The 23,568-nt window shown below is 31.4% G+C and overlaps 2 protein-coding genes across 3 annotated transcripts; one reads left to right on the forward strand and one right to left on the reverse strand.

Annotated features, from left to right (window-relative positions):
* Positions 1 to 2,641, reverse strand: LOC130962538 (uncharacterized). The gene is made up of 2 exons (XM_057888741.1): positions 2,166 to 2,641; positions 1 to 1,607 (listed from the first exon to the last, which is right to left on the reverse strand). Exons 1-2 carry the CDS (start codon positions 2,512 to 2,514, stop codon positions 1,558 to 1,560), a joined length of 399 nt encoding a protein of 132 aa, XP_057744724.1. The 5' UTR covers positions 2,515 to 2,641; the 3' UTR covers positions 1 to 1,557.
* Positions 2,642 to 19,299: 16,658 nt separating this feature from the next.
* LOC130962004 (receptor like protein 27-like) lies at positions 19,300 to 23,114 on the forward strand. 2 transcript variants are annotated; one of them, XM_057888078.1, is made up of 2 exons: positions 19,300 to 22,145; positions 23,091 to 23,114. In XM_057888078.1, exon 1 carries the CDS (start codon positions 19,486 to 19,488, stop codon positions 22,138 to 22,140), a length of 2,655 nt encoding a protein of 884 aa, XP_057744061.1. In that variant the 5' UTR covers positions 19,300 to 19,485; the 3' UTR covers positions 22,141 to 22,145; positions 23,091 to 23,114. The 2 variants fall into 2 exon arrangements, with proteins under 2 accessions (XP_057744061.1, XP_057744062.1); XM_057888079.1 differs by lacking the exon at positions 23,091 to 23,114 and having other exon boundaries at positions 19,300 to 21,281; positions 21,465 to 22,296.
* Positions 23,115 to 23,568: the final 454 nt, after the last annotated feature.

Genomic DNA, 23,568 nt, shown 5'->3' on the forward strand with positions numbered 1-23,568 from the left:
CAATTATTATGATTTACCTTGAATTGAATTGAAAGAGAAAGGAAGGAACAAAAGTGGATCTACAACAAAGTATAAGAACAACATAAAGGAAATTACAACAAAAGAATAGAGGAAGATGAATGTAACAACAAGGAATTAAGAGGATAGAAGTAGAAGAAAGCAAAGATTAAAACCTAGATCTAAGAACTAATCCTAATCCTAATCCTAGAGAGAAGTGAGAGCTTCTCTCTCTAGAAACTACTTCTAAACTAATCCTAAAATAATGGTAACTAACATATGTTTCCCTCTTCACTCCTTGGGTTAAATAGCATCAGAAATGAGTTGGATTGGGCCCACAAGGCTTTAGAATTTGCTGGCCACGTTTTGCTTTAAGTGAACCAGGTGGCAGCAACGGCGCGTGCGCGTACTTTGCGCGTGCGCGCCACCATACGTGTAGCAACTATGGCAAATCTTATATTGTTTCGAAGCCCCGGATGTTAGCTTTCTAACCCAACTGGAACCGCATCATTTGGACCTCTGTAGCTCAAGTTATGATCGTTTAAGTGCGAAGAGGTCGGCTTGACAGCTTTCCGGTTCTTTCATTTCTTCATGAGTTCTCCAACTTTTCATGCTTCTTTCTTCATTCCCTTGATCCAATCTTTGCCTCCTAAACCTTAAATCACTTAACAAACATATCAAGGCATCTAATGGAATCAAGGAGAATTAGATTTAACTATTTTAAGACCTAAAAAGCATGTTTTCACTCTTAAGCACAATTAAAGGAAAAGTTATAAAACCATGCTATTTCAATGGATAAATGTGGATAAAAGGTTAAAATATCCCCTAAAATCAATACAAGATAAACCTTACAAATGGGGTTTATCACTAACCCAGAATTTGCCTACAATTCAATTTAGTTTTCTTCTCAAAATCACATGATTAAAAAAATCTGATTACTCAATATCTTTGTTCATTCGTTTCTATCACTTTAAGCTACTCTACTTAGAATTGGAAGGAATATATTTTTAATGCTTAAAATTGAATGACACATGTCAAAGCCATTGATTCAGACAACACCCAACTTGATTAAAAATGCACATATCAAAGAGATTAATTCTTTTTACCGTCAAGAGATCTCTTAAATTTTGAATGTTTTTGTAGAATTTGGCGAGATAAGAATGAGTAAGTAGGCTTTATTGAGTTATAATGTTTAAAAGAGACACTTTGATTTTTATTTTTTACCAATCTCCTAAATAAGCTGTCAAGACAATTTCGATGCTTTCAATGGCATCCTCCACTGCCTCCAATCTTTTAATAGCCAATTTACAAACTATATTTATAGTATAAAACCTAAAGCTATAATCTTATTGTTCCTAAACTACATACATTATAATTTCTTTGACAAATGAACAATAAATTCTTCACACTTGGTTTCTAATTCTTATGCAATCAAAATAAGCACAAGATGCATAGATGCAATTGCTACTATAAGCTTTGATCTAATAATATTGATGAGTCATAAACGGGGGGTCTAGTTTCAATTTACCTTCTTGTGCTTCAGTTGTATTCGAGCTTCAATTAATGGTCGTGCGGGACCATAATGAGAGAAGGTTCTTGAACTGTAGGTCCTGTTTCACCAAACATAAAAGTTTGTTAATGCTCACCTCTTATTACTTTACCCTTTCAAACTATCTTCAATCAAACTCCTAAAATCATTGATTTCAAAAAAAAAGAACTCTTATCCGAGTTGTTGAAGTTTCAATAAACTCTATTTAGCACAAACTCAATAATCAAATAAATAAATAATTTCTCAGAAACAATCATCTGTTTACTCATTGCAAAAATATCAACATAAGCAAATTTCTTATATACATCCTGAAAAGTTAAAATAGAAAGATCATAAATATAGATATTTATTAATTAATCCTTAAACTATTAAACATAAGGTAAATCCAATACCAATTGATATTAAACATTGTCAATCACTTTAACCCCAAAAAACTTTCACGGATAGAAACCCAAACTCAAAACTGAAATTTGAATTTCCACAATGCAACAACTTAAAAGAAGTGGGAGTGAGCTTTGACGCCAAAAATAAATAAATAAACGATAAAACTGATCAAAATTTCTTGAATTTGTAGAAACTTTGGGAACCACAGTTTCTGTTAGGCTTACGGTTTATTTACCGAAAGCAATGTTGGTGGCAATAATGACATCGCAGAAGAGTCGATGGGAAACAGTGGTGTATAGCCTAAGAGCTGTTGCGGGGTTCGTCGGAGTGACAATGAGCGCTGCCGCGATGCCGCTGGCAGCGACGGAGTCAATAAGAGAGAGCTTCTTTCCTGCAAACCGTGGAGAAAAGGACTGAGGATGGTAGAAAAGATCACTAACGATGGCGGAGAAGACGTCTGACGATGGAAGTAACGAACGGTAATAGCCGGGCAAAAATCGAAGATGGTGGTGTGGGGAGAAGGCTTGGGGTTGCTGGTTGCCGCCATGAGTGAGGGATTGTCGGCCGCTACCATGAACCGCCATGGTCAATGAGGAGCTTCTAGCACGTCAGTGGCTACTAGCTAGGGTAGTATGCTCTCTGCTAGGGTTCAAATTTGGGAGAAGAGAAGAATGAAAGTGGCTGCAGATGATTTTAGGGTTATGTTAAAAGATAAAGAGAGCTTATATGCGATTTTTAATTTGAAGCACCTGAAAAGAAAAGGCGCTGGCGCTTATTCGGATGTTTTTAATTTTTAGAATTAAACATTTTTTTAAATTAATATAATTTGTTTTGTGTTTTGTGTTGTGTGTTTTGTGTTACTAATTTATTTTTTTTAGTTTTTAAATTTTTCTTTTGATTTTTTTGAAAAAAATTTAAATTGTAAAAAATCTTTTATAAGATAGATAAAATTTGTTTAATAAATACAAAAATATTTATGTAAATATTAATGATTTTGTATCAAAATAAATAAATTAAAATAATTTGTATTATTTTTTAATTTAAAAATATTTCTATATTTTATAATTTATATTTTTATAACCAAAATCTCATAAATTAATTCAATTTAAATATATATTATTGGATACTTTGTATATAATAAAATTTATTTAAATTATAATTTATAGAGCAATATATATCATATAAATAAATAGTAAACAAGTATTCGGTATTTAAATCTCATCTTGTGTATGTAATAATTCATTGGTTAATGACAAACTATTAAATAAAACTCCGATTCATAATAAATTAATTTTTGACTTGTCAAGTTAAGGAATACCATGAAAAATAAAAAATAGTGTATATATATAGGAGATATGCTATTTAATTATGCCAATAAAAAGTGAGTTTATATATATAATGAATGTGCTATTTAATATTTGAAAATCAAACAAGACCTGGTTTGGATCATATAAATCGACTGGGTCACCAGTTTTTTTTATTGAAAACTGTCTGAGTTAAACTGGTTTTTACTGGGTCGAAGCATAAGCAGTCTAACAAATGGCTCGAAAATTAGATCTTAGGGATATATTTGATATAAATCGAAAATTTTTTAGACAAAATTAAAATAAAATAAAGTTTAGGACAATTTTTAACAAACTTTAAGAACAAGAAATATATTTTCTAATTTTTTTTGTGACGAAAATATCAACTACTAAAAGAAGTAAACATTTCACCTTAAAATCTCTTACAGTAGAATAATCAAATATTTTAAAATATTATAATTAAACTTTTCGGAAACACCAAAAATAGCCACCATAACATGTGTACACTTTTAAATGTGTTATGATTATAAATTTGAATATAGATTAATTATGTTATTTATGAAATTTGATTATATGTGTGAATTAAGTTTGGGTGTATTATTTATTAAATTTAATCATAAATGTAAATATAGTCATTATATTATTATATATATTCCTGAATCTATTCTTATACATAGGTACATAGTTTTTTTTTTTTGGTAGATTACATAGGTACATAGTTATTAGAATCGAACTGGCAATTAATCCAGTAATATGACCGAATCACTGGGTTATTAGTTTAACTAGTGAGTCGTTGATTCAACGATTGACTCAGTCATAATTAAATAAAAATATAAAATTATAAAAATAAAATTAAAATTAGAAGTTAAAACTTAAAATGCATGTTTTCATAAATATATTAATAATAATCAAGTATCAATTCTTGGATATAATAATTTATGACGCAAAAAGAAAAAATAAATTAGCGACTAGTACAAAATACTTTTTCAATTTAAATGAACAACAGAACAAAATAGCACAATCAGTATATCAATATATATTCGTATATCATGTGTTGTTACTTATTTGATCTTAAATTTGGTATTCATGTTAATTCATGCTTAAAAATATAAAAATAAAAATAAAATTGAGTTTACTATATAATAATATTTTATCTCAAAACATATCAAAGAACATGTTGGTAGAGTGGCCAAAGTGAGATGTTACATTTATAATGTTTCCCATTCGAACTCCGCTCCCAACATTTTTGAGCGGCGTATTTGGCCCAATTTGATTTAATATAAAATTTAGACAATATCATATACAATTAAATCTTCGTACCCAACATTTTTGAGCGGCGTATTTGGCCCAATTTGATTTAATATAAAATTTAGACAATATCATATACAATTAAATCTTCGTACCCAACATTTTTGAGCGGCGTATTTGGTCCAGTTTGGTTTAATATTTATTAAATAAATTATTAAATGATTCTAATTAATAAAATTTAAAATTTAGACAATATCATATACAATTAAATCCTCGTACATTATTCCCAACATTTTTGAGCGATCGTATTTGGCCCAGTTTGGTTTAATATTTATTAAATAAATTATTAAATAATTCTAATTAATAATAAAATTTAGACAATATCATATACAAATAAATTCTCATATATAATATTTAATTATCTTATCTATTATATATTTTTTAGTATATTATGTAAATGGCGGAAAAAGGATTAACGTTTTTTCTTACAAATTAGTTGTAACATTAAATAAGCAAAGAAAGTATATCAGTTGTTAATCAGTCACTAATTCTTCACTAAATAAGCTTTTAATCAGTCACTAATTCTTCACTAATTCTTCACTAATTCTAACAAAATTAGCGAATAATTTGCTACAAAATAGGTAGGATATAGCTTTTGCTTTGCGACAAGATTGCAGTTGCCAAGTCGCTCGCTAAATTAAAATTGCGACAACTTAGCGACAAATGTATTTCGCCCGCTAATCAGCGACTTGAAATCAGCGAACGAAGTGTGTCAGTTGTTAAACGGTCGCAATTTTCTCGCTACTTAGGTCCTACGCACTCAATATCCATATTTTCACTTTAGCGACTAATTAGCAAGGAACACTTCCCTAGCTGAATGATTTATCATTGCGACGAGTTAGCGACGGCTATTTTTCCGTCGCTAACCTAATTTAAATTTTACAATATTATGTGACAAATTGGCGAGAAATTAGTTGCTCACTAAAAATAAAAATTTTGGTGACAAATTAGCTAGAAAATTGTCCATCGCAAAATGCATTTCAAGTCTTTGTGACGGATTAGCTAGGAACATTGTTCCTCACTAATTAGCCTTTTCGTATAAAGTTTATTTAGCGACGAACTAGTGTGTGAATTGTTTCTCGCTAATTGTCTATTAAACACTTGCGATGAAATAGTGACAATAATATCCCTCGCTACTTTACTTTTATTCGATTGAACCCCTAAGTGACTGATTTGCTTGAACATTGTCACTCGCTAATTAATTTGTGAGAAATTAGCGAGAAAATTTTTCCCGCTCTTTTTTTAGCTACAAAAGTCAATTTGCGAGAAACAAACTTACTCGTGAATCTCTCGCTAATTGGTCGCTTTTCTCAAGTTCGAATATTTTGTGACCGCTTTTAATTTTGTCGATAGTGCGTCACTAATTCCTCGCAAGTTAGTGACGGATTAGTGACAAAAAAATATTTCTCGCAAAAATTCGTCGCTAATATGTCAAATTCTTGTAGTGACTGCCGGATATTAACTTTTAATTGGTGAAATTCTAGAACTTGTTACCGACGAATTTATCTCCCAATAAATCTGACAGTAATCTTAAATTTTATTTTTTTTAAATTTGTTTAAAAATTCAATATATAATTTTAAATGTTTAAATTCAATAATTTTTAAACTAACAAAATCCAAATTTTATAATTTTTCATAATATTTTGTCTATAATTTTTTGTTAAAAATTCACAAATAAGTTCACACATCAAAGTTTAAGAATAAAGAAGAAAAATAATAATTACTCGTGTACGGAAAAAAGTAGCACTATAAACATATATTCTAAATCCAGAAAAGATGAACTTACACAAGATTCGATATGAAAAACAAGATACCTCGTGGTGGCTAAATAAATTGCATAGTTAAAATTCTCTAGATAATAAAATATTAAAAATAAAAATTAATTACGCAAATAGTATATCTATTTAAGATTTTAAGTAATCCACTGACTTGCATATGTATGACTCATATGGTATATCTATTTAAATTTATAGAATTTTAACAACTTACAAACCTACTTAGAGGTTTTGTATCATAAACGACCTACTGTCTGCAGGCACATTTTCTAAAATAGTACTCTGTACATCTTCAGTTGCAAACTATAAATATAATTAACACACAAACTATAAACATAATAATCAACACACAAATTATAATTAAACAAATAAATCAAAATTCATATATTCAAATGAGTAAATTGCAATAAATTTAGTAAAATTAACAAAATCAACATGTAAAATTAATTCAGAAAATAATTAACTCAAACAACAATAAACTCAGAAAATTAACAATAATCAACAATAAGTCAATAATTAACTTAAAAAATTAACAAGCTAAAATTAACTTAGAGAATTAACAATAATCAACACTAATTAACTCAGACAACAATAAACTCAAAAATTAACAATCATCCAAAACACTGTCAACTCAAAATAAATCCTAAATTACACCCTACCTAACTTAACATTATTTAATTTCTAATTACAGTAAATTAATATAACAAATCCTAATCAGATCACACACTTCATTAAAAAATTTAGTCAATAATTTAATAAAATACTTAACAAAATCCTAAACAAAAAATCTAAAAAAATAAAAAAACTATATGAAATTACCTCCGATGGTAGCTGCAAATGGTAGAAGCATGATGGTGACAAGAAGCAGCAGTGAAACTTACAGTGGTGGAGTTAGAGTTACATAACAAACAATCAAAAGAAAAAATGGACAACAACCTTACCTTGGCACGGTGGACCTCAACCGCGGTGATAGCGACAATGCGACGACCTCCAATTGATGGCAAGGAACACCAACAGCGGCGGCACGGTGGAGGCTTTCTACAGAGACTCCAGCAGCTGTGACGACAATGTGCTGATCTGCGACGACAATGTAGCTTACCGATGGCGACGACAACTCCACGTAGTGGCAGCGCACCCTTCTTTAATGGACCAGAGGGAGAGAGATAAGAGAGAAGAAGAAAAGAAAGAAAGAAAGAGAAAGAGAGAGAGTTTGTAGAAGTGAGGGAGAAGGATTTTGCATTTGAATTTTATCCCAAATTTACCGTTGGATTTATCAGTGAAAAAATCCGACAGTAAGATGTTCATCGTTGCCTAAACGACGCATTTCATTAAATTCTGTTACCGTCAAAATTTTTCGACAAAAAATTTGACGATAAATTCGGCGCTAATAAAATAAATTTTTGCGCGGTAGGGGAATTTTAAATCCAACAGTAACTTATTCGAGAGATAAATTTTCACCCGTAACCGTCGAAAAATTTGCCGCTAAATCTGTCGGTAACATCAGTCTCTACATTTGATGGTATTCAGTGCATTTCTTGTAGTGCTTCATTTATTTTCGCCATCAATTTAGTTTTTTAGATGAAAACTAATAAGATTTGTAAAATAAAAAAATCCAAAAGGCGCCATAAAAAATATCTAGAAGATTAAAAAATATAACAGCAGCGGTTATAAATAATCGAAAATAAGTTTAAAAAATAATGCAGTTGCAATTTCGGAGGATAATTATTGCCGCAAAAAAATTGAAAAAAATTAAAAATTGATTCAGATTGCGACTTTGTGACCGTCTAAAAATATGAGACTAATCTTGTTGGTTCTGCATTGTAACAAACTACCACAATAATATCTAACGCAAAATATAGAATTAGCGGCGATTATACCAACAAAAATTAATATCCACACGACAAACTACATCGGTTCACAAACCGCTGGAATTTTCCGTGTGTCTTGTAGTGCGGATTGACTTACAATTTATTCAATTTTACATATTTTGATAGCTTGTTCTTTTATATAGTATGATTTTATTGATGATGATAGTTCATTTTCAATGAGCAATTTATGAATCACTTAAATGAATAATATTATGCAAAAAAAATTCAAAACCATTAAAATTTATTATTTTTTCATTATTATCAGTCATCCATTTGATTCTTAGTCTAGTAACTAGTAATTTTATGCATAATAACATTACAGAAATATAAATATTTTAAAATTACGCTAATTCTATCTTGACAATATAGATTATAGCACAAAAGATTTATAAAATTAAACTACTTTTACAAAAAAAAAGTCATAGGGGACAAAAGTCTCCATCGGCTAAAAAGACCAGGGTCTCCATAGATAAAAAAATTAAATAATAAAATTTTTAGTTATTATTTTCACGTGAAAGAGTTTAATTTTTTATTAATAACTAATTTTAAATTTGTTCTCTAAAATTTGAAAGAATTTAACGTATATGCTTTTATATTTGATTAGGTGTTAACTCTGTTGCACAAATAGAAATAATTAATTTTTATATTTGCTATTTAAAAATAATATTTTTTCTCTATGTATATAAAAATATAATTAGATATTAACACAAAAAAATTTATATTGATAGTTATAAAATTAACTCAATTTTTTTAAAAACAATTGAATCTTAGTTGATTCTAACTTTTAATCACAACATTAGTATTTTCTCTAAACTATATGTAATAAATATTTGAAGAAACAGAAGTGAAAATATGGATTAGAAAGATAAGCAGTAAAAATTTAAAACTAAATAAAAAATATGCATATAATAATATCTTTATTTGAATTATATTATGTTGTTAATTTTATTTCTTGTAGAACAAAAAGATAGAGAAAAACAGAGAATAAGAGAAAAGAGAGAGAAAGTTAAAGAATAAGAATGAGAGAGTGAATTTTGTTAATTTTGGAAAGAAAAATTTTATTTTAGTTGTAATGAAAAATTATCTAGTGACACATTTTAATTTGTTAAATTATTAATATTAAATATAAATTATAAATTATATATAAAGTGAGAAGGTTAGAGTAGAAAATAGAAAAAAGGAGACAGGCATAAGAGAATGTAGGAAGAGAGTTTACTAATTTTAGAGGAAAATATTTTCTCTTAATTTTAATAAGAGAGTGTCATGTGGCGTGTTTTTGTATGGTTTGATTCTGGTATATAGCTCGTCCTCAATGGCTACTTTCTAGCTTCCAGTTGAGATGAACTATACATCAGCACCAAAAAAACAAAGAGAGTGAATACCTACAAAAGGCACTTCAATTCAATGCTCAAGTTAGTGTGTGAGTAATAAGCTTTGTAAGACCCAGAACTTTTGAAAAGTCTTATTATGATCAAGTCTCAAATCATATAACTATTTATAGCCTTAATTTCAGAAATTATTTTATTAAAGATAATTAAGGCGAGTCTTGATTTATTGAATTTGAGATGAGTTATGAGTATTATCCAATTTTACAATTATTGGATTAAATAAGTAATATTTTAAATATTAATACTGCTACTTTGGAAAATAAAGAGTTTAATTATATTATTTCTAATTATTTTGGTTTGGACATTTTATGGAAAATAATTTGTAAAATTGATGAGCAAATAGTATTTTTATAGATATTATTGTTGGTTTAAATTGGGTTTCAATTACTATATTATTTCCAATCTTACGTGAAACGACTATATTGCCCCTAACCCTAATTTACACACACACACCCCACCAACCTATTGACCTAGCCGCCGAAATGAAACCCTGATCCCCTAGCCCTTAGCAGCCACATTCCAACCCTCCTTCCTTGCCTCAACAGCAGCACCAGATCCCCCCTTTCCCCAACAAAATGCAAAACACATGGCTTCCTATTTCCATGAAAGAAAGAAACTGAGGCAGAGAGGGAAGGGCTGCGCGTGACCACCGCCCAGCCATCGCGCCGCCTTGGGGTCCGCCGTCAGGTCTGAGTCGAAGGAAGGGAGAAGCCGCACTGTCAGCGTCGCGCAGAAAGGGACTTACCGCCAACTCCGTCGTTCTCATTGTTGCGCCACCGTCAGGCCCGCAATTGTGGATGAAGCACAGCGCCGTCATGGGTCCATTTCCGTCGAACTCGAAGGAGGAGGAAGGCCGAGACTGGGTGACGCTGGAAGAGAAGGAGATACGGGTTGGAGGAGCTGCATCCAGTCGCCGCTGTCGCGCCACTGACCGCCGCCGTTCCGCCGTCACCGTCAAAGGGTTCTGCCAGGAGAGAGAAGACCGGCGTGCGTGAAGAAGAAGGGGAAAGGTCCGAGGTTGAGATGGTTCCCGTCACTGCCGTTTGCCTCTATCACTACCGACCTGCTGCTCCGCGGTGCTTAGCTGGAGCTTCTGTCGTCGCCGAAAAAGTTGCCGGTTAGGGTTTCATTTGAGGTTTCTGCCTTTTTGGATTTCGAGAAGGTTTTAATGCTGCGCGGTTTTTATAGTTGATCCACTAGAGCTTCTGGCCGCCGCCGGAGCTGTTGGCGGGGCCGGTTCAAAATTACAGCTGCTTCGTTTTGTTAATTCAATGGGTATTTCTATTTCAAAAGCCTCGCGTTAGTACCTTGTTGTGATTGGTCAATGAATATGAGTTTTGATAACGTGGGGTCGAGTCCTGATTATTATATGTTGCAATTAGTGTAGCTATGGTTATTGCGAAAGTGGCTGGGAGCTGAGGTCTTGGTTGCCGTCAGTTCGGTTGAGGCGGAAAGGACTCTGTGAGACGTTTGGGTTATGGAATTTGCGTTTTGAGGTAGGGGCGCTTTCCGAAAACTATAGTTTATTATTGGAATTATTACATATGGATACTGATGTGAGGCAATGTGTATTTGGTGATTGTATCAACCTTATGTATTGTTTGATTGTCTCGAATGATTATGAATGTTTGTTTGGATGAATTGTTGTGTGGCTTTGTGAAACGAAATGCTTTTGAGGTTGATTCTTTTAAAGCTTTGAAATCGAGTTTAATCCGTTGAGAATTTATTTGAGTTGATTTTCTTGGGAATGTAAAAAATAGAATACACTCTTGAATTCAGCCTGGTTTGCTTTAAATGATCTGGTTTGATAAATGATTGTTGCTGAACCATTTCTTTAAAGCTTTGAAAATGAGTTTATTCGGATGATAATGATTTGATTTTGAAAGGATTTTCATGAAATATGGAATTGAGATGACTGTTGGATTTTGGCTTGCCTTGGACTGATTTTGAAATTTGGACTGTTGAAAAGGATTGTGAAACGGTTTAGTTGGGACCCGAACCGGGTGGCAAAGTCCAAGTTTTAGGGGAGGTGCTGCAGAAATTTCTATAAAATCCGAGTCTTTATTGAATGTTGTCTGGAAAAATGATGAGTTAAAGACTTCTACTATTTTATTTGAATTATCAAGAAAAGGATGATTCATGCTTTTGAAATGAATTATTAAAGAGAAAATTGTGATTTAGTCTTGCTTCTTAAGAAAAGTATTGTATCTCTTTCAGGAGAAAGTTATTTAGATGAAACTTATGTTTTAAAGTTGTTTTAAATGTGACAAGGGCAATGCCTTTGAATTTGACTTGGGGGTTTCAATTAGAGGAGTTTCAATAACTTTGAAAGAACTTGAACGTCTATTGACAAGTTTCATTTTGAAATATTTTGAGAAAGGTTTTAAGTACTCTTTGAATTCTGAATTCTTGCAAGACTAAAACAATTTTGAACAGTTGAGACGTTCTAGAATTTATCATGGGGGTTGAAGTTGTTTTTGCCTAAGTAAAGGAAACGGCTTTGAAAGAAGTAAATGATTACGTGACTCAGTTTGGCTTAGATCCTATTTTATTACTCAAATCAGAAAGCCAATGTTTTAATGATTTTAAATGAATTTGGCAAAATGAGTTATGTTATTCTCCCTTAAAGACTTGGGACTCTGCCGAGAAACTTTTGTTATAAAATTCCATTGTTGGATGGGTGATTTTGAATATCTCAAAGAGATTTTTAACTTGCCATGATTATGGAAGTTTTGGAAAGAGGATGCCAAGAGTGGCATTATTTTTTAAAAGGGGAATTTGCCTTGAGTAAAAGTGGCTTATGAGCCTGAGATGATTTGAGAAATGAGATCTTTAAAGCCAAGGCTAAAAAGAGTTGAAATTTGATTTCAAAGTGAAATGATTTGAGGAAAGTGATTTATGGCTTAAATGCCGATTTTATGAATTTGATGATGTTGAATGGTGTAAGTGCTGTTTTGTTATGGGCCAAAATGGCTGTGTATGATTATGAATATTGACTGGTTCTGAATTAAACCGTGAGCCGGAATGACTGTGTATGATTATGAAAATTGGTTGGTTCTGGATTGAACCGTGAGGTGGATGGCTGAGATGGATGTTGATCCATGGCTGAGAATGAATGCATGTATATGCTGAATTATTGAAAATTGTGATTTGCACTTCCACTATCAGAGGCACAAGTTCCCTGGGAGAAAGCAGTGGCTAGCCACCACGTGCTCCAGGTGGAGGCTCGAGACTCTGCTGACCCTATGTCGTAAGTGTGGTCGGGCACTGTGAAAGTTTCGGATGAGCTCGCCCCTGTGAATATACACCAGTGAGGGTGTTGGATATGGATCATGATTATAATCAAGTTTATTCTGAGTATAACTCGAGTTGGGGATGCGCAACAGAGGGACAGTCCAATGGTTAGCTACCAGAACTTGTCGGGTTGGCTCTATAACCGACAGATGATATCATCAGCCACTAGGAACATGCATGCATCATGTGCATCTATGTGATATTGTTTGGGTGTGCATATTATACTTGGTTTGCCTTTGTGATTAACTGCTAATTGTTCTACTTGTTGTAACTGTTTGTTTGTGTTTGAACTTTCTATCTGTGTTTGCGACTGGGACTCTATTGGATTGTGGTGATTTGGTTGATGGTTGGATTGTTTGGGCCTAGGGCCGTGGTTGAAATGATATGGACCGATGGTTGGTTTCGGTTTTGTGTTTCTGATTTGGAAAAGTATAAAAGGCTATTTTGGTTCAGTATAGATAAACCTTTTTGAAAGGCTTTTGAGTTTTTGAGAATTGAACGGTTCTTCTTTCAGAAAAGATTTTCGGACTTTACTTTTACTGTAAACCGTTGTTTTTGAAAAGAGGCATAAGACAGTTATTAATCACTGGTGCGGTTATCTTCACGTATGCAATTACAGTAATTCCCAAAAACCCTCTACTGAGAACCCTTTCGAGGATGATGTTCTCACCCCCTACATTTTTTCCCCTTTCAGGATATGGGCGCTGAAGTCACGAAGAGTTTATTTAGTTATTGTTGTGATGCTATGTATTGTCTTAGTTATGGTTTATTGTACCCTTGCCTTTATCTTGATATATTCTGTAAGAGGGATAGGGATTGTTTTGGTTAATGCTTGTAATATTATTTATATGTATATATGTATATATATGGATGTAATCCTTATGAGTTTTTGTAATTTGTATGGTATCTATGGATATATGTCACATAGCAAAAGTATTTTTTTGGATCGGTATTGCGGTTTAAAAGTTTTAAAACAGGCTCATATTTTAGTATTAAATAGTATAAAAAATGTCGCAATGTCCGAACTATCAGAGTCGCACAGCCGGAAGCGTGAGCTTTGGTAGTTAGGGTGTTACAAGCTCTATTTGATGAATAATTCTTATATCAATCTCTTACCCTTTTTCCTTTCTATACTTATCCCTTTTATAATTGGAGTAACCGTCCGTGACAATTTTATTTGTTCAAATTATATTGATAGCAATTAAAAGTATTTTAGAGCGTTTTGATACAATATTAATATTGATGGCCGATCTATAACGTATAGAGTTGAGTTATAGTATGTAATTGATTTATAACGGATATATCATGACACATTTTGGTTATTAAATTAGTTAGTAATATATAATATAGCTATATTTTAATTTTAATTTAATTTGAATACAATTATATCAGAGAATATTATGTTGTGTATTTTAATTGTCGAATTTGTAATTAATTATTGATAATGATATATGAAAGATAGATTGGAAGAAGGAATGAGAAAGATATAGAAAGAGGGAGAGAGGAGGGAAGAATTCTTTAATTTTGGAAGAAAAGATTTGATTTCAATTGTAATTAATGAGAGAGTGACAACATTAATACTAAAAATAGTCGCTGAAATTTGACCTCCGACTCAATTTAGCCCTTTAATTTTTAATTGACTCAAATTGTAAAAAATGACATGGCATGATTAAATGACGATGTTTTGCTGTTCACACCTAAACGATATCATTTTAGTTCTTTTGTTACACAAATTGACCACTTTCTTCTTCTTCTTTCTAATTTGATCAGGGTTCTCTCTCTCTCTCTCTCTCTCTCTCTCTCTCTCTCTCGCGGATCCACCACATTGCATGTTCACGAGTCGCGTCTCGCCTCTATCTCTCCTCCGTCTCCGTCTCTGCCATTGCCCACCGCATGGTTGCTTCCACGTCATCGTCTCCTCTGCGTCTTGTCTCGGCTTCTGTGCATCTCCGACACTACATTGTTGCCTTCGTCTGTAGCTCGCCTTCAGTGTGTCATCGCGTCTCCTTGTTCCTGTGCCACTGTGTGTTTCTCATCGTTGTCGCCGTGTCCTCATCCGACGGGGCTCGCATCGCTGCTCGTGTCGCTGCTGCCTCCCACTCACCAGTCTTTGTATCACCGTGCTTGGTCTCTTCTTCCCCCGTGTTCTGCCTTCACATTATAAAGTGAGCTTTTTGAGTTTTTTTTTTTAATTTTAGTTATTGGATTATAATGTGTTGATTTGTTGTTATTTTTATATGATTATGGTGAATTGAGTTATATTCTTTCTAAAAAGGATTTGTTTTTTTCTGGTTTTTTAGTTTTCTTCAAACAACATAAAAACAAATATTAAGGAGGAGGAGGAAGAAGAATGGTCAATTGAGGTTTGTGTAATGAAGAGAGAGAAAGAGAGAGAAAGAGAGAGATTACCGATCAAATTGAGGAAGAAGAAGAAGGCATGTTCAATAGACAATTTGTGTAATGAAGGAACAGTAAAACGTCGTAATTTAGATGTGAGCAGCAAAACGACATTGTTTAATCAGGTCATGTCATTTTTTCAATGACAAAAATGGATGGAGAATTAATTTAAGTCACGCTTTAAAATTTTATGATATAATTTGGACCAATTAAAAATTAAAGGACTAAATTAAATTAAAAATAAAATTTCAAAAACAATTTTATATATTAATTTCAAAATGAGATGTGATATATTTTGATTATAAAATTAATAATATATAATAAATATAATAAATTTAACTATATACTTTTAGTTTACAATTTTAATAATCATTGATGACTATATGCCTATCATCACATGCCAATATATGTGAGTAAATCCTCATAGTGGTCTCTGAGATTGACTCCGTGCATTAAAATTGTTCTTGAGATTCCAATTGCACTAATTATATTCTTGAGATTGAAAAAATTGCACCATAGTAGTCTCTGACCCGTTTTTCATTAACAACGCGCTGACGTGGCTTGATGACATGGACCTTTGGTGACACGTGTCATTTCATGGTTTGGCCATGTGTAACGGTATAATGACGTGTCGGTCAATGACACGTGGCATGCTGACGTGGATGGGTATGCCACGTGTCGCAATCCTATTTGTCCATCTGTCATCCACTATGTCATCGTTACATGTGCACCAAATTGGTCCCTTACTTTGCATCAAATGACTCATTTTAGTCCCTGAAATTGAATGCCGTGCACCAAATTAGTCCCTTCATCAGTTTTTTTCATCTTTTTATAAATTTAAAATTCTCAATATTTTTTTATACACTAATTTTAATTATATTTTTTATTATACATATTTTATAATAAATTTTTTAATTAATAATGTTAACTTGTATTATTAGACTACATGTTAACTAAAGCCAAAAATTTATTATTGTCTCTTGTGTTTATTTGTATCTGTTTTAATACTGTTCAAGTCATTGTTACAATAAGTACTTATATTGATTAATAGTGTAATATATGAAAAAGCTGCCTAACAAAGTTATAGATAAAATGAATTATTATAATCGACAGTATAAATCTATCTTATTAATTTAGTGAGAAGTTAATTATATGAGAAAGCGGACATTCTTAAAATAGATGGAAATAATGAATTTATATTAGTTAATAAGTGCCTTATCAAGTATTCCTAAAATATTTATTAAAGTGTTAAATATTAAAAAAATTGTATTAAGGAATATTATTATACTTTTAGCTTACACTCTTTATTAAATCAATATCATCAATATGTCACATAATTCTTTTAATAAAATATTGTAGAAAAAAATTGTATAATTAAAACTAATATTTTAAAAATATTTTATAAAAATACTTGTATTTAAATAACTTGTGAAAAGATAAAATTAAAATTAGTGTATTCAAATATATAATGAAATTTTAAATTTATAAAAAATGAGAAAAAACTAATGAAAGGACTAATTTGGTGTATGACATTCAATTTCAGGGACTAAAATGAGTCATTTGATGCAAAGTAAGGAACTAATTTGGTGCACATGTAACGATGACATGGGAGATGACACGTTGACAAATAGCATTGCGACACGTGGCATAATCTGACACGTGACAAAATAGCATTATGACACGTGGCATACCCATCCACGTCAGCATGCCATGTGTCGTTGACTGACACGTCATCATACCGTTGCACGTAACCAAACCATTAGATGACACATGTCACCAAATATCTATGTCATCAAATTATGTTAGCGTATCTTTAACGAAAAATAAATCAGAAATTACTATATACAATTTTTCCAATTTCAGAAACGTAATTAATATAATTAAAATCTTAAGGTCAATTAGTGCATGACGTAGAATCACTACGGAAATTTACTCCAATATATGTAGTTGCCTTGTTAACAACTGGGTGAGGAAAATTAAAAAAAAAAAGGAAAAAAAAAGGAAGGGTCATAAATATAGTTTGTTTGGCATCATCAATGTGCTTAAACTTCATACCGAGTCAATTACTCTCAAGAGTTTCTCTTACGGTGAAGTGAATGAAAGGGAGAAAAAAAATAACTCATATATATAATTTGCTTGGCATCATTAGATGTGTTTAAACTTTAAAATTTGAATTCTCTAAATTTTAAATTTGTATTTTAGAGGATAAAGTATAATTTTTTATTTTTAAATGGTTTTTTTATATTTATTCTTAGTTCCATCTATAAAATAAATAATAAAAAATTATATTTTACTCTCTAAAATAAAATTCAAATTTTAGAGAATTCAAACTCTAAACTTTATATGGAGTCAATAACTGTTTCTTTACCGGGGAGGAATTGAAAGGGAGAAAATGAAGTGCTAGTGTAGAGATATTAGATGAAACTAAATTAGGATTTAAGATATATATTAGACTTTTTAGAAAATGTATTGACAGAATAAAATGTTATATATATATATCAAATCCCAAAGGAAAAAAAATGTCTTGAGACCATTTAACAGAATTTCTTTTTATATTGTCAAAACAGTTAAAATTAATGCCAACAAACAAATAAATTATATGTCTATTTTTTCATATATAAGTTGAAGTTTAGTAATTCCAACACTTGTTAGCTCCCATGATATAAGTATACAGTATACTGTTGGGCTCAATAATCATATAAAAATTTATATGATTTGCTAGGAAGAGAAATCTCAAAAAGTAATATGGTTGACAACTTTTAAAAATACAAAGATAAATAGAATCTGCTAAAAACGAATTTGTTGGAAATGAATTGTCAATTTTTTTTTAATTTTTAAAAAGTGAATTCTCCTAAAAAGATTATCTTTTAATTTTTATAAATTTTCAAAAAGTAATTTTATCGACCGTAAATTGTGTTTTTTTATATTTTAAATTTTTGAAAATGCGAATTATTCATTGACGATAAATTATTTTTTTATTTTCAACATTTTAAAAGAGTGAATTGTCTTTTCTATTACTTTTTAATTTATAAAAATGCAATACGCGAAAGACAAAATTTAAATGGAGACCATTTTAATAAAGATACTAAAAATGTCTTTTTTTTAAAGACGTTTACATGTGTCATGATATTATTAGATATTTTTATTAAATTGATTAATAATTTATTTTTTAATAAACCAAAACAAAATCGGTTTATTATAGCAACAATACTAAACCTAATTGTCCGCACTATAATTATTAGACCCGATTTGATCCGACTGATTTACACAATTTAAACCAAATCATGTTTAAATTTTTGATAAAAAGATAAATATATCCCTGATTTTTGTTAAAAAAAACTATGATTCAATAGGTTATGTAAATTAATCGGTTCGACCGGATCTGATAACAATTTGGTTTATTATTATTATTATTATTATTATAAAAAAATTGATTTTATTCTAATTTGTTAAGAAATTCAAAAATAATCGATTCATTAATACGTCCAATAATAATGTAGCACATAAATGTCTTTACAAAAAGACGTTTTGCGCGTCTTTACGAGAACATCCATTTTAAATACCATATCTTAGTAAATAACGGTATTATACTATTATATATTTTTCTACAAATTATCGAACCCAAAACTATATACAAGTTGCTGTTGACCATTTAATATATTTTCGACCATTTAATAGAAACATTGCTCCTAGAATTAATGTTCATCGATTGGTGCATGTTACCTAATGGTTTTGGCCATTTAATATGTATGTATCTTAAATTTATTTGAAGAATTTTCAACATATAAAGGTTGGTCCTAAAATTATTACAATATTCATAAGTGGTATATATCAAATCTATAAAAGGAAGTAGTAACATAAGCTGAAATGCAAAAACCAGCTTTATCACCACCAAAACATTTTTCACACATTGCCTTATATATGATGAGAACCACCCCAAACTCATGGTTTTACTTCATATCCTTGCTGTGTCTAGTGGACTTGACTATCACTATCAATTTAGCCACTGCCCATTATTGTCTTGATCATCAGCAATCTCTGCTGCTCCATTTGAAGAACAACCTCACATATAACCAAAATCAGTCCAAAAAATTAATTCATTGGAACCATGTTCATGATTGCTGCCACTGGAAAGGGGTCTCTTGCAACAAGGGACATGTTATAGCACTAGACTTAAGCCAAGAATCTATCTCTGGAGGTAACTTTAGCAGTCTCTTCCACATGCAATTTTTGCAGAGTTTGAATTTGGCTTATAATGAGTTCATCTCCTTTGAAACTTGTTCTGAGTTCCAAAACTTGAAGAATCTGAGGTATTTGAATTTGTCAAATGCTGGCATTGTGGGAGAAATTCCAAAAAATATCTTCCAATTATCCTCACTTCAAGTTCTTGATTTATCTGATAATCAAAGACTTAATGGTTCCCTACCACAAAATATCCCATATCAATTAGCATCTCTCAACTACTTGAACCTCAGCCATACAAATTCTTTTGGACCACTACTAGAATCTCTTCTCAACTTGAGGCAACTATCAACATTGGATCTGTCAAATTGCCAGTTTAATGGGACACTTCCTAACTCAATGTCAAATCTTACCCATCTAGTTTATCTAGATTTGTCATTCAATAACTTCACTGGCCCTCTTCCATCTTTCAATAGGTCCAATGCTCTTAGGAGTTTTGCTCTCAATCATAATTACTTTAGTGGTACAATTCCATCCACCCATTTTAATGGCCTTGCAAATCTTGTGAGAATTGATTTCGGAGATAACTCTTTGGATGGAAGAGTTCCCTCAACTTTGTTTGCACTTCCATCTCTTCAACAACTCATTCTCTCCTACAATAGATTTGAAGGCCCATTGAAGGAACTACCAAATTGTTCTTCCTCATCTTTAGAGATGCTTGATTTAAGTGGAAACAATTTTCAAGGTTCAATTCCCTCATCTATTTTCCAACTCAAAAGACTCCTTTTGCTTCAGCTTTCAACAAACAAGTTCAATGGCACAATAAAATTGGACAAACTTCGGAACCTACCAAATTTAAAAACATTTGATCTCTCTCACAACACTTTGTCATTTGTTGATGCAAATGTTACAAATGATCAAGATTTGTCATCCTTCCCCATGCTGAACAATCTTTTATTAGCTTCATGCAAGTTGCATGCATTTCCTTCCTTCTTGAGAAATCAGTCCACTTTGCTTTACCTTGACTTATCCAACAACCAAATTGAAGGAATCATACCCAATTGGATTTGGAAATTTGAATTTTTGATGTCCCTAAATCTTTCCAAAAACTTCTTGGAAGGTATGGAAGGACCTTTCCAAAACCTTGGTTCAAATTTATTCCTCCTTGACCTTCATGGCAACCAATTGCAAGGGCCTGCCCCCATTTTCACAAAAAGCATTGCTTACTTGGATTACTCCAACAACAATTTCAGCTCATTCATTCCGGCAGACATCGGTAACCGAATTCCAAACATAGTTATATTGTATCTTTCAAACAATAGTTTTCATGGAGAAATCCATGAATCCTTTTGTAATATGACATTTCTTCGATTGCTTGATCTTTCGGATAATCGCTTCAATGGTGAGATTCCAAAGTGTTTGGCAACAAGTGACAGATCTTTGAGAGTATTAAGTCTTGCTGGGAATGAACTCAGTGGCCATGTACCAGACACATTCCCGTCATCTTGTGCTTTAAGGTTTCTAGATTTTAATGGAAATCTTTTAGATGGAACCGTTCCAAGATCTTTGACAAATTGTCAAAATCTACAAGTCTTGAATCTTGGAAAGAATCAATTAATTGATACTTTTCCTTGCTTCTTGAAGAACATTTTGACACTGAGAGTCATGATTTTAAGGTCAAACAAATTTCATGGGCATATTGAATGTCCTAGTAGCACTGGCAACTGGGAGATGCTTCAAATTATTGACCTAGCCTCCAACAACTTTAGCGGCTTGTTGCCATCATCGCTTCTGCGAAGTTGGAAAGCGTTGATGCATGATGAAGATAGATCACGGTTTGGGCATTTATCTTTTGGTTTATTTGATTACATTAATCTTATACAGAATGTTGGGATTTTAACCACAGTTTTCAGCAATGCTGATAAGATAAAATTTGCTAATCTTGTTTCCATGGAACCACTTTTTGTGTTGGACCACATTGTCTCTCATGTCATGGAGGGTGTATTTGGTATTGGTAGGTATGAAGATTCAGTTACAATTGTGAACAAAGGTCAACAAATGAAGTTGGTAAAGATTCTTATTGCTTTCACTTCATTGGATTTCTCATCCAACCATTTTGAAGGGTCAATACCAGAAGAGATCATGAATTTCAAAGGCTTGCATGCTCTTAACTTGTCACAAAATTCTTTCTCAGGCCATATTCCTTCAAAGATAAGCAACTTAAGAAATCTTGAGTCTTTAGACTTGTCAATGAATTCTCTTAAAGGCGAAATTCCCACCGAGCTTGCAAGCTTATCTTTTCTTGCTATCATGAATCTCTCATATAATCATCTTGTGGGGAGAATTCCAACAGGTACTCAAATTCAATCATTTGAAGCGGATTCATTTACAGGCAATGAAGGATTATGTGGACCTCCGCTGACTCAAGGCTGTGGGCTGTTGCCACCACTTGCATCTAAAACTACTGATTTCGATCATGGTAGTTCAATTGATTGGACTATCTTGAGTGTGGAATTAGGGTTTACCTTTGGATTTGGGATGTTCATCATGCCACTCATTTTTCGGAAGAGATGGAGGTTGTGGTTTTCTGAAAAAGCTGATGGTGTGCTTTATAAGATTGTCCCTCAGCTTGATTTTGTGTATGAACATCATGGAGGAAAGAAGTATAGAACTCTAAGCTGGAAGCCTTTCTGATTATAGTAGGTTCACTTTGAGCTTTTTCCTAGTTTTACATTTTTTCCCCTTTGGTTAATCATCAAAAATTCAAAATAAAAGATAAGAACTCAATGCTTGTAAACAAGTTAATCTATCTATCTATCTATCCCTCTATCTAATTTTCAGCAGGTGAAAACTCAGGTGTAATCAATTTTATGTAAAATTGATAATTAGAAATCGTTAAATAAAAATTTAATCAAATCAATCAAATTATTTAAGAATTTTTAACTTTTAACTTCACATAAAATTATCTGTACCTGAGTTTTTATCTTTTTATTATATAAAAATTAATACTAAATTTTTGTACATTAAATTTAAGTGATGTTTCTTTCTCTAATAATATTACATTATTAATTTTAATTAATTGAAAAAACTAAAAATTAAAATCATAACTCTCATAATTAACTATTTTATTACATATTATTATTCCATAGAAATATAAAATATTAATTAAATATAATAAATATCTACATTAAAAATGTCATAACAATCAAAACAAATTTTAAGTTACAAACTATTTAAATATTATCCTATTTGACATACTTATATATCATACATAATCTATTTATTTAAAAACAAATTTATTAGATAATTAGATAAAAATAAAAATATTTATTATATTTTTAAAATAAATTGACAAAAAACACATTTTTATTATTTTTACTATTTATTTTTTTTATCATTTTATAATACTTTATAGTTAATTATATTTTAAGATCTTTATAATTATACTTATTTTAATATATTATTTAAATTAAAGTATTAATTTTAATTATTTTTTAACATTATTTTGAGTTTGTATATCTTAAAATATATATATATTGATAACTAACGTGTAGAAAAGAAAATACTTTTTTTTTTCTTAGAATGTAGTATTATATATTGATAACAATTGCAGTACAGATAAAGCCTAGAGTTCAATTTTCCAGTTATCCCAAAGTTGACGGGAAAGGTGACTTGAAGGTTGGGCTTAGTTGACTCCAGGATTGACAGAAAGACTGAAAGTTACGACGAGCAATCACCATTATTGAACTAATTAATCATTTTCATGAGGAGGACCCATAATAGCTAGGAGAGTTAAATTACGAGAAATCAAAACCATATTTTCGTACGGAATCAAAATATTCAAAGCTCCGGAGAAGCTTTCTGATCGAGCTATCGAAGAAGAAAACGTCCAAAATTGTTTGTGCTTCCTAAAATTCCTGTTGGCCGAACTCAAGAGATAGAAGAGTTATGTCACCGTCAACTTCCACCGATCAAAAGTGGTGCCAACGTGTAGAAGAGAAAGATATGAATACTTTTACCGGATTAGATTTTTTATTGGAGTTACGGATTGCAAGAAATTGAAGGAAAAAGTTTGGTGAAGGTTTCCGTTTTCTCTCTTTCTCTCGGTTACGCTCCTTCGTT

Source organism: Arachis stenosperma, chromosome 2 (genome assembly GCF_014773155.1).
Source record: "Arachis stenosperma cultivar V10309 chromosome 2, arast.V10309.gnm1.PFL2, whole genome shotgun sequence".
In the NCBI taxonomy this organism is placed as follows: domain Eukaryota; kingdom Viridiplantae; phylum Streptophyta; class Magnoliopsida; order Fabales; family Fabaceae; genus Arachis; species Arachis stenosperma.